Raw genomic sequence first — 12,684 nt, 5'->3', positions numbered from 1 at the left:
TGTTGTCACAATGAACATCTCTGTGTTCATTCTTTCTTGTTGTCACAATGAACATCTCTGTGTTCATTCTTTCTTGTTGTCACAATGAACATCTCTGTGTTCATTCTTTCTTGTTGTCACAATGAACATCTCTGTGTTCATTCTTTCTTGTTGTCACAATGAACATCTCTGTGTTCATTCTTTCTTGTTGTCACAATGAACATCTCTGTGTTCATTCTTTCTTGTTGTCACAATGAACATCTCTGTGTTCATTCTTTCTTGTTGTCACAATGAACATCTCTGTGTTCATTCTTTCTTGTTGTCACAATGAACATCTCTGTGTTCATTCTTTCTTGTTGTCACAATGAACATCTCTGTGTTCATTCTTTCTTGTTGTCACAATGAACATCTCTGTGTTCATTCTTTCTTGTTGTCACAATGAACATCTCTGTGTTCATTCTTTCTTGTTGTCACAATGAACATCTCTGTGTTCATTCTTTCTTGTTGTCACAATGAACATCTCTGTGTTCATTCTTTCTTGTTGTCACAATGAACATCTCTGTGTTCATTCTTTCTTGTTGTCACAATGAACATCTTAGTGTTGTGAAGGAGAAGTCGTTGTTGTTGTGGTCACAATGAACATTGTGTTGATTGTGTGTTGTGAAGGAGAAGAAGAAGAAGAAAAGCTGTTGTGGTCATGTCAGCAGGTCACAATCTGCATCCTCCTCCTCTTGGCTGAAGCCCTCAGAGAGGTCAGGCTCCTCCCTGTCCACGTCTACTCTGTCGCCATTGGTCAGGGCTCGACTCCGCCCCTAACCCCGCCCACGGCTCAGCACATTTCACCACATCCCCAGCCCCTTCCTGCTGCATCACTGCTAAGAATATCATCTTCTCATTGTAGGGCTCAATCTCTCTATCTCAGTTGTCTGCAAATTTAGCTTTGAAACACGTCTTATTTTGCACTGAAATCATAAACTATTTATATCTCATCAATTTGCATCAAATTAAATTCACATTTGAATGAAAAAGTATAAAGGCAGTGGCATCACGGCACGCCCTCAATAATGTTGGCCGGGTGAAAATTGGAGAATGTTTGACCCGGGAGATTTCCAGGAGAGGCACTGAAATACAGAAGTCTCCCAAAAAATCGTGAGGGTCGGCAAGTATGCAACTGAGTCGCATCAGAGTGGTCAAAGAGCCACAGGTTGTTGACCCCTGGCGTGCAGAAGAAGGAAGTAATATAAAGTGTGTTGTTCCTAGATGGATCACATGTGCAGCAGAAGAAGGAAGTAATATCAAGTGTGTTGTTCCTAGATGGATCACATGTGCAGAAGAAGAAGGAAGTAATATCAAGTGTGTTGTTCCTAGATGGATCACATGTGCAGAAGAAGAAGGAAGTAATATAAAGTGTGTTGTTCCTAGATGGATCACATGTGCAGAAGAAGAAGGAAGTAATATCAAGTGTGTTGTTCCTAGATGGATCACATGTGCAGAAGAAGAAGGAAGTAATATAAAGTGTGTTGTTCCTAGATGGATCACATGTGCAGAAGAAGAAGGAAGTAATATCAAGTGTGTTGTTCCTAGATGCATCACATGTGCAGAAGAAGAAGGAAGTAATATAAAGTGTGTTGTTCCTAGATGGATCACATGTGCAGAAGAAGAAGGAAGTAATATCAAGTGTGTTGTTCCTAGATGGATCACATGTGCAGAAGAAGAAGGAAGTAATATCAAGTGTGTTGTTCCTAGATGGATCACATGTGCAGAAGAAGAAGGAAGTAATATCAAGTGTGTTGTTCCTAGATGGATCACATGTGCAGAAGAAGAAGGAAGTAATATCAAGTGTGTTGTTCCTAGATGGATCACATGTGCAGAAGAAGAAGGAAGTAATATCAAGTGTGTTGTTCCCAGATGGATCACATGTGCAGAAGAAGAAGGAAGTAATATCAAGTGTGTTGTTCCCAGATGGATCACATGTGCAGAAGAAGAAGGAAGTAATATCAAGTGTGTTGTTCCTAGATGGATCACATGTGCAGAAGAAGAAGGAAGTAATATCAAGTGTGTTGTTCCTAGATGGATCACATGTGCAGAAGAAGAAGGAAGTAATATCAAGTGTGTTGTTCCTAGATGGATCACATGTGCAGAAGAAGAAGGAAGTAATATCAAGTGTGTTGTTCCTAGATGGATCACATGTGCAGAAGAAGAAGGAAGTAATATAAAGTGTGTTGTTCCTAGATGGATCACATGTGCAGAAGAAGAAGGAAGTAATATCAAGTGTGTTGTTCCTAGATGGATCACATGTGCAGAAGAAGAAGGAAGTAATATAAAGTGTGTTGTTCCTAGATGGATCACATGTGCAGAAGAAGAAGGAAGTAATATAAAGTGTGTTGTTCCTAGATGGATCACATGTGCAGAAGAAGAAGGAAGTAATATAAAGTGTGTTGTTCCTAGATGGATCACATGTGCAGAAGAAGAAGGAAGTAATATCAAGTGTGTTGTTCCTAGATGGATCACATGTGCAGAAGAAGAAGGAAGTAATATAAAGTGTGTTGTTCCTAGATGGATCACATGTGCAGAAGAAGAAGGAAGTAATATCAAGTGTGTTGTTCCTAGATGGATCACATGTGCAGAAGAAGAAGGAAGTAATATCAAGTGTGTTGTTCCTAGATGGATCACATGTGCAGAAGAAGAAGGAAGTAATATCAAGTGTGTTGTTCCTAGATGGATCACATGTGCAGAAGAAGAAGGAAGTAATATCAAGTGTGTTGTTCCTAGATGGATCACATGTGCAGAAGAAGAAGGAAGTAATATCAAGTGTGTTGTTCCTAGATGGATCACATGTGCAGAAGAAGAAGGAAGTAATATCAAGTGTGTTGTTCCTAGATGGATCACATGTGCAGAAGAAGAAGGAAGTAATATCAAGTGTGTTGTTCCTAGATGGATCACATGTGCAGAAGAAGAAGGAAGTAATATAAAGTGTGTTGTTCCTAGATGGATCACATGTGCAGAAGAAGAAGGAAGTAATATCAAGTGTGTTGTTCCTAGATGGATCACATGTGCAGAAGAAGAAGGAAGGAGATCAAAGCTGCAGCAACAGCAGAAGAAACATGAGATTCATGAAGGTGACCAGTGGGTATGTTCTACTTACATCTATGTTCTACTTACATCTATGTTCTACTTACATCTATGTTCTACTTACATCCATGTTCTACTTACATCTATGTTCTACTTACATCTATGTTCTACTTACATCTATGTTCTACTTACATACTTACTAACATGTATGTTCTACTTACATCTATGTTCTATTTACATCTATGTTCTACTTACATCTATGTTCTATTTACATACTTACTTGCATGTATGTTCTACTTACATCCATGTTCTACTTACATCCATGTTCTACTTACATCTATGTTCTACTTACATCTATGTTCTACTTACATCTATGTTCTATTTACATACTTACTTGCATGTATGTTCTACTTACATCCATGTTCTACTTACATCCATGTTCTACTTACATGTATGTTCTACTTACATCTATGTTCTACTTACATCTATGATCTACTTACATGTATGTTCTACTTACATGTATGTTCTACTTACATCTATGTTCTACTTACATCTATGTTGTACTTACATGTATGTTCTACTTACATCTATGTTCTACTTACATCTATGATCTACTTACATGTATGTTCTACTTACATGTATGTTCTACTTACATCTATGTTCTACTTACATCTATGTTGTACTTACATCTGTGTTCTACTTACATCTATGTTCTACTTACATCTATGTTCTACTTACATACATACTTACATGTATGTTCTACTTACATCTATGTTCTACTTACATCTATGTTCTACTTACATACTTACTTACATGAATGTTCTACTTACATCTATGTTCTACTTACATCAATGTTCTACTTACATACTTACTTACATCTATGTTCTACTTACATCTATGTTCTACTTACATACTTACTTACATGTATGTTCTACTTACATCTATGTTCTACTTACATCTATGTTCTACTTACATACTTACTTACATCTATGTTCTACTTACATCTATTTTCTACTTACATGTATGTTCTACTTACATCTATGTTCTACTTACATCCATGTTCTACTTACATACTTACTAACATGTATGTTCTACTTACATCTATGTTCTACTTACATCTATGTTCTACTTACATCCATGTTCTACTTACATGTATGTTCTACTTACATCTATGTTCTACTTACATGTATGTTCTACTTACATCTATGTTCTACTTACATCCATGTTCTACTTACATCTATGTTCTACTTACATCTATTTTCTACTTACATGTATGTTCTACTTACATCTATGTTCTACTTACATGTATGTTCTACTTACATCTATGTTCTACTTACATCCATGTTCTACTTACATCCATGTTCTACTTACACCTATGTTCTACTTACATACTTACTTACATGATGTTCTACACACTATAAACATACTTACAAGCACATAATAGTAGCATGTTGTGTGTGATCTACACACACACACACACACACACACATATATATATATATATATATATATATATATATATATATATATATATATATATATATATATATATATATATATATATATATATATATGTATGTGTGGGGAAAAAATCACAAGACTATTTCATCTCTACAGGCCTGTTTCATGAGGGGGGTACCCTCAATCGTCAGGAGATTTTAATGGGAGCATTCACATACCATGGTTTATATAGGGCACAGAGTGGGTGGGTACAGGCTGGTGTAGGGGCGTGGTGATTGGTTTATGTGTTACCTAGGAGGTGTTTCCGTCTGTGGCGGCATGTTGTTACAATTTCGCTGCGCTTGTTGAGGGATGACAGGTCTGGACGGTAAATAATAAACAGTTTCTCTTTCAAGCATAGGTTGCATCTTTTATTACCACTATTGTAACATATATTGCGCTCTACTACGGTATCGAGCACTATTTTTTGGATAAACTTATTAAGACATATATATATATATATATATATATATATATATATATATATATGTATATATATATATATATATATATATGTATATATATATATATATATATATATATATATATATGTATATATATATATATATATATATATATATATATATATATATATATATATATATATATATATATATATATATATATATATATATATATATATATATATATACATATATATATATATATATATATATACAAAGGTTTGTATATATATAGATTTGTAGGATCTATGACTTTTAGGATCTAACCAGTAACCTGTTTTGAAAAAGTTTCAATACCACTATTACAACAAATGAAAAAGTTTCAATACAACTATTACAACAAATGAAAAAGTTTCAATACAACTATTACAACAAATGAAAAAGTTTCAATATAACTATTACAACAAATGAAAAAGTTTCAATATAACTATTACAACAAATGAAAAAGTTTCAATATATCTATTACAACAAATGAAAAAGTTTCAATATAACTATTACAACAAATGAAAAAGTTTCAATATAACTATTATAACAAATGAAAAAGTTTCAATATAACTATTACAACAAATGAAAAAGTTTCAATATAACTATTACAACAAATGAAAAAGTTTCAATATAACTATTACAACAAATGAAAAAGTTTCAATATAACTATTACAACAAATGAAAAAGTTTCAATATAACTATTACAACAAATGAAAAAGTTTCAATATAACTATTATAACAAATGAAAAAGTTTCAATATAACTATTACAACAAATGAAAAAGTTTCAATATAACTATTACAACAAATGAAAAAGTTTCAATATAACTATTACAACAAATGAAAAAGTTTCAATATAACTATTATAACAAATGAAAAAGTTTCAATATAACTATTACAACAAATGAAAAAGTTTCAATATAACTATTACAACAAATGAAAAAGTTTCAATATAACTATTACAACAAATGAAAAAGTTTCAATATAACTATTATAACAAATGAAAAAGTTTCAATATAACTATTACAACAAATGAAAAAGTTTCAATATAACTATTACAACAAATGAAAAAGTTTCAATATAACTATTACAACAAATGAAAAAGTTTCAATGTAACTATTACAACAAATGAAAAAGTTTCAATACAACTATTACAACAAATGAAAAAGTTTCAATATAACTATTACAACAAATGAAAAAGTTTCAATATAACTATTATAACAAATGAAAAAGTTTCAATATAACTATTACAACAAATGAAAAAGTTTCAATACAACTATTACAACAAATGAAAAAGTTTCAATATAACTATTACAACAAATGATGCATTGCAAAAATGGCTTTGAATGGAGAATCGATACGGAATCAAATCATTACCCCAGGAACCGGAATGGGATCGAATCGTTAAGTGCCCAAAGATTCACACCCCTAATGTTAATGTTAACATGCTAACATTAGCATGCTAACATTAACATACTAACATTTTGTGCTCGCATTTTAGCTAATTGTATACTTTTTAAGCTAATAAGCAAGGATTTTGTTACTTGGTATCATCTTATCGGTATGCTAGCTGTTCCCCTGTAAGCATGCTAATGTTAACATGCTAACATTTAGCTAATTCTGTACTTTTTAACTTAATAATCATGCACTTTGTTACTTGGTGCCATCTGAAAAATGTGCTAGCTGTTCCCTTGTTAGCATACTAACATTTTATGTTAGCATACGAACTAATTCTATACTTTTGGACCTAACAGTCGTGGATTTTATTACTTGGCTCCATCTTAGAAGTCTACTAGCTTTCCCCCTGTTCGCATGCTAATGTTAACATGCTAATGTTTTTAGCTAGCATTTTAGCTTATTTTTTAAGTTCAACCTAATAATCATGGATTGTGATTCTGGTCGCCATCTTATAGGTATGCTGCTAAAGTTAGCATTACATTGTAGCACGCTAGTATTGTAGCTAATTTGCTAAGTTAATGATTACAGATTTTGTTTCTTGACGCCATGTATTTGCTTCCTTGTTAGCATGCTAACTTGTTATGCTCACATTGAAGCTAATTCATGCTAACTTGTTATGCTCACATTGAAGCTAATGGAATATATTTACAGCCAAAATCTATAGATTCTTTGTAGCCTCTTGAAGAATGCTAACTCTTTACTGTGCCTACATTTAGTATTCAGTACAGCTTCTGCTCTTCACCTCTCAAACCAGATTATACCTTTAAACCCGTTCAACATTCAAACCATTTCTACATTCCAATAGCATGTTAGCATCAGCTCTTCAACTTTCAAACCATTTCTACATTCATCTTATAGTTCATCATCATTTCAGTTCAGCTTCATCATTGGAGCGTTTTTACAGCCATTGCTTCATCTCCTTGTCATCAAGTTTTCTGTTTTTGGCAATAAGGTTGAACCCTGTGTCACATGACAAAAAGGAGGCTGAGCGAGGGCCAATCAGGAAGTCTCCTCAGGATGTGGCAGCAGCCAGACGGCTCAAGAGCGTCACCACCAAGGCAACCAAAGGCTCCCCAAAATCTCAAATCACCAAGAGGTATTGAAAGGCTTTTGGGCGCCCCTTCTTATGTCGCGACTCGCCAGTTTGACGCCTGTGTCTGTCTGGTGAAAGGTGCAAGTTCTCTGAGAAGATGCTGTCAGCGTGCCAAGCCCTGAAGACACACCTCAATGAGGGCAAACGTTTACCCAGCAGGGAGTTGGTGAGGTCACAAATGCTAACTTAGTTGTAACATTCACTCATTAGAAAGATGTAGTTGTAACATTCACTCGTCAGGAAGATGTAGTTGTAACATTCACTCATGATGATTAAGATGAAGTTGTGTGTGTGTGTGTGTGTGTGTGTGTGTGTGTGTGTGTGTGTGTGTGTGTGTGTGTGTGTGTGTGTGTGTGTGTGTGTGTGTGTGTGTGTGTGTGTGTGTGTGTGTGTGTGTGTGTGTGTGTGTGTGTGTGTGTGTGTGTTGCAGCGTGAGGTGCAAGAGGAGTGGATGTCAGTGTCGAGCAGCAAGAGTGCGAGTGCAGACTTAGTAGAAGAGTTCATGTCCAACTTGAGGATGATTAGTCCCTGGCTGCTGCGTCACGTGGTCAACATGGCCGACAGCAACGGCAACACAGCTCTGCACTACAGCGTCTCACACTCCAACTTCCACGTGGTGCACCACCTGCTGCTGGATGGAGGTACGCAGTGGTGGGGTTGTTTGGACACACAACTTGTGTTTGTACACTCATGCTGCATAGTTGTGTGGTTGTTTGGACACACAACTTGTGTTTGTACGCTCATGCTGCATAGTTGTGTGGTTGTTTGGACACACAACTTGTGTTTGTACACTCATGCTGCATAGTTGTGTGGTTGTTTGGACACAGAAGTTGTGTTGTTGTGCAGACGTGTGTGACATCAACAAACAGAACAAGGCAGGCTACACGCCCATCATGCTGGCCGCCCTCGCCGCCGCAGACCAAGCAGAAGACATGATGGTGGTGGAACATCTCTTTGACAGAGGAGACGTCAACGCTAAAGCTAGCCAGGTGAGTAACTTATAGCATTTATATATCATATATATCATTTATATATCATATATATCAATAATATAATCAGGTGAGTAACTCCTCTGACACATTGTGTATATTATTTCATTCTTCCATTTTGGGAGACAGAATCTGGACTACAGGCAGGCCAGTCTAGTACCCGCACTCTTTTACTCTGAAGCCACGTTGATGTAACACGTGGCTTGGCATTGTCTTGCTGAAATAAGCAGGGGCGTCCATGGTAACGTTGCTTGGATGGCAACATATGTTGTATGTACCTTTCAGCATTAATGGTGCCTTCACAGATGTGTAAGTTACCCATGTCTTGGGCACTAATACACCCCCATACCATCACACATGCTGCCTTTTACACTTTCACCCTAGAACAATCCGGATGGTTCTTTTCTTCTTTGGTCCGACGTCCACAGTTTCCAAAAACAATTTGAAATGTGGACTCGTCAGACCACAGAACACTTTTCCACTTTGTATCAGTCCATCTTAGATGAGCTCAGGCCCAGCGAAGCCGACGGCGTTTCTGGGTGTTGTTGATAAACGGTTTTCGCCTTGCATAGGAGAGTTTTAACTTGCACTTACAGATGTAGCGACCAACTGTAGTTACTGACAGTGGGTTTCTGAAGTGTTCCTGAGCCCATGTGGTGATATCCTTTACACACTGATGTGGCTTGTTGATGCAGTACAGCCTGAGGGATGGAAGGTCACGGGCTTAGCTGCTTACGTGCAGTGATTTCTCCACATTCTCTGAACCCTTTGATGATATTACGGAGCGTAGATGGTGAAATCCCTAAATTCCTTGCAATAGCTGGTTGAGAAAGGTTTTTCTTAAACTGTTCAACAATTTGCTCAGGCATTTGTTGACAAAGTGGTGACCCTCGCCCCATCCTTGTTTGTGAATGACTGAGCATTTCATGGAATCTACTTTTATACCCAATCATGGCACCCACCTGTTCCCAATTAGCCTGCACACCTGTGGGATGTTCCAAATAAGTGTTTGATGAGCATTCCTCAACTTTATCAGTATTTATTGCCACCTTTCCCAACTTCTTTGTCACGTGTTGCTGGCATCAAATTCTAAAGTTAATGATTATTTGCAAAAAAAAAAAAAAAGTTTATCAGTTTGAACATCAAATATGTTGTCTTTGTAGCATATTCAACTGAATATGGCTTGAAAATGATTTGCAAATCATTGTATTCCGTTTATATTTACATCTAACACAATTTCCCAACTCATATGGAAACGGGGTTTGTACATTTAAATTCAATACAACATTTGTTTAAGCAAACATTGTATATATTTATGAAGTAGAAAGTACAAGATGATGAAAATGACTTCTGGCACCCTCTAGTGGTGAGCAGCGAGTATAACAGGCCAGGCTGTTCCCTTGTCAACATGGCGGACAATACAAAGTTGAATAAAAACCTCTTGACACATCAAGTTACACATAGTTATTACTTATTACTTATTATCTGTATTAGTTATTACTTATTATCTGTATGAGTTATTATCTGTATTAGTTATTAGTTATTATCTGTAATGACAATGTGTGGTTAGCACCTCCACTGCTTTTAATTTCAACATGTCTAATAATAATAATAACAATAATAATAATAATAATAATAATAATAATAATACATTCGACACAGGGGGAATAATAATAACAATAATATGAATAAATCTGACACAGGGAAAATATTAATAATATTAATACATCTGATATAGGGGAAATAATAATAATAATAATAATAATAATAATAATAATAATAATAATAATAATACATCTGACACAGGGGAAATGATTATAATAATAATAATAATATTATTTAAAAAAATAAAAATAAAATAATAATAATAATAATAATAATAATAATAATAACAATAATAATAATAATACATCTGACACAGGTGGAATAATAATAATAATATGAATAAATATGACACAGGGAAAATTGTATTATAATAATACATCTGATATAGGGGAAATAATAATAATAATACATCTGACACAGGGGAAATGATTATAATAATAATAATTATATTAATAAAAATAATAATAATAATAATAATACATCTGACACAGGGGGAATAATAATAATAATAATAATAATAATAATAATAGTAATACATCTGACACAGGGGGAATAATAATAATAATAATAATAATAATAATAATAATAATACATCTGACACAGGGGAAATAATAATAATAATAATAATAATAATAATAATAATAATAATAATAATAATACATCTGACACAGGGGAAATAATTATAATAATAATAATAATACATCTGACGTGAGCAACAAACAATACAAAAGTAAAATGCGTCAAGATAAGATTTGTACTGCGTTTAAATGATCTTACAATAAATGTAATTTAGTGTGATTTCTAGTACTTTGCAGAGTAATATCACACCTGACTTACCTTTAGCACAGGGCGGAAGTCTGCCAACAACATCCGGGTCACATTAATAGACTTTTAGTACCAGCAGATGGCGCCATTGAACCTCTCATTGCAGGACACAACTATATACATACTTTAGCAGCAAGTATTTATTTTACACTTACATACATACGAATACATACATACATAGATAAAAAATAAATAAAATAGAGTAAACTATAGTAAAATAAACATAATAAAATTAATTAATTGGATTGGATTCCATTTAATGATATACAATTTAATGTAATTTTATTTTGATACAATAAAAGAAAAATAGACATATATATATATATATATATATATATATATATATATATATATATATATATATATGTATGTGTGGGGAAAAAAATCACAAGACTATTTCATCTCTACAGGCCTGTTTCATGAGGGGGGATACCCTCAATCATCAGGAGATTTATATATATATTTATATATATATATATATATATATATATACACAGACACACAGACACACATGTAAACATATATACAAGTATGTATATAAACACACATATATATGTATATATGCATGTATACAAATATATAAAATATCAATCAATCAATCAATCAATCTTTATTTATATAGCCCTAAATCACAAGTGTCTCAAAGGGCTGCACAAGCCACAACGACATCCTCGGTACAAAGCCCACATACGGGCAAGGAAAAACTCACCCCAGTGGGACGTCGATGTGAATGACTATGAGAAACCTTGGAGAGGACCGCATATGTGGGTAACCCCCCCCCTCTAGGGGAGACCGAAAGCAATGGATGTCGAGTGGGTCTGACATAATATTGTGAGAGTCCAGTCCATAGTGGATCCAACATAATAGTAAGAGTCCAGTCCATAGTGGGGCCAGCAGGACACCATCCCGAGCGGAGACGGGTCAGCAGCGTAGAGATGTTCCCAGCCGATGCACAGGCGAGCGGTCCACCCCGGGTCCCGACTCTGGACAGCCAGCACTTCATCCATGGCCACCGGACCTGTGCCCCCCCCCCCTCAAGGAAAAGGGGAGCAGAGGAGAAAAGAAAAGAAACGGCAGATCAACTGGTCTAACAGAGGGGCTATTTAAAGGCTAGAGTATACAAATGAGTTTTAAGATGGGACTTAAATGCTTCTACTGAGGTAGCATCTCTAATTGTTACCGGGAGGGCATTCCATAGTACTGGAGCCCCAATAGAAAACGCTCTATAGCCCGCAGACTTTTTTTGGGCTCTGGGAATCACTAATAAGCCGGAGTTCTTTGAACGCAGATTTCTTGCCGGGACATATGGTACAATACAATCCACAAGATAGGACGGAGCTAGACCGTGTAGTATTTTATACGTAAGTAGTAAAACCTTAAAGTCACATCTTAAGTGCACAGGAAGCCAGTGCAGGTGAGCCAGTATAGGTATATATATATGTATATATGTATATAAAGGTATATACAGTATAGGCGTAATATGATCAAACTTTCTTGTTCTTGTCAAAAGTCTAGCAGCCGCATTTTGTACCAACTGTAATTTTTTAATGCTAGACATAGGGAGACCCCAAAATAATACGTTACAGTAGTCGAGACGAGACGTAACGAACGCATGAATAATGATCTCAGCGTCGCTAGTGGATAAAATAGAACGAATTTTAGCGATATTATGGAGATGAAAGAAGACCGTTTTAGTAACACTCTTAATGTGTGACT

The 12,684-nt window shown here is 35.0% G+C and overlaps 1 protein-coding gene across 1 annotated transcript in view; it reads left to right on the top strand.

Annotated features, from left to right (window-relative positions):
- The window catches only part of LOC133577688 (KN motif and ankyrin repeat domain-containing protein 1-like), a 31,975-nt gene that overhangs the window by 12,297 nt on the left and 6,994 nt on the right, over positions 1 to 12,684 (top strand). The window contains exons 8-13 of the mRNA XM_072912682.1: positions 646 to 771; positions 2,968 to 3,109; positions 7,409 to 7,552; positions 7,628 to 7,715; positions 7,980 to 8,190; positions 8,396 to 8,538. Coding sequence (XP_072768783.1) covers positions 646 to 771; positions 2,968 to 3,109; positions 7,409 to 7,552; positions 7,628 to 7,715; positions 7,980 to 8,190; positions 8,396 to 8,538 — 854 coding nt within the window. The remainder of the gene's footprint in view (positions 1 to 645; positions 772 to 2,967; positions 3,110 to 7,408; positions 7,553 to 7,627; positions 7,716 to 7,979; positions 8,191 to 8,395; positions 8,539 to 12,684) is intronic.

Source organism: Nerophis lumbriciformis, linkage group LG39 (genome assembly GCF_033978685.3).
Source record: "Nerophis lumbriciformis linkage group LG39, RoL_Nlum_v2.1, whole genome shotgun sequence".
NCBI classification, from domain to species: domain Eukaryota; kingdom Metazoa; phylum Chordata; class Actinopteri; order Syngnathiformes; family Syngnathidae; genus Nerophis; species Nerophis lumbriciformis.
This window is presented reverse-complemented; position numbering and strand designations above follow the sequence as displayed.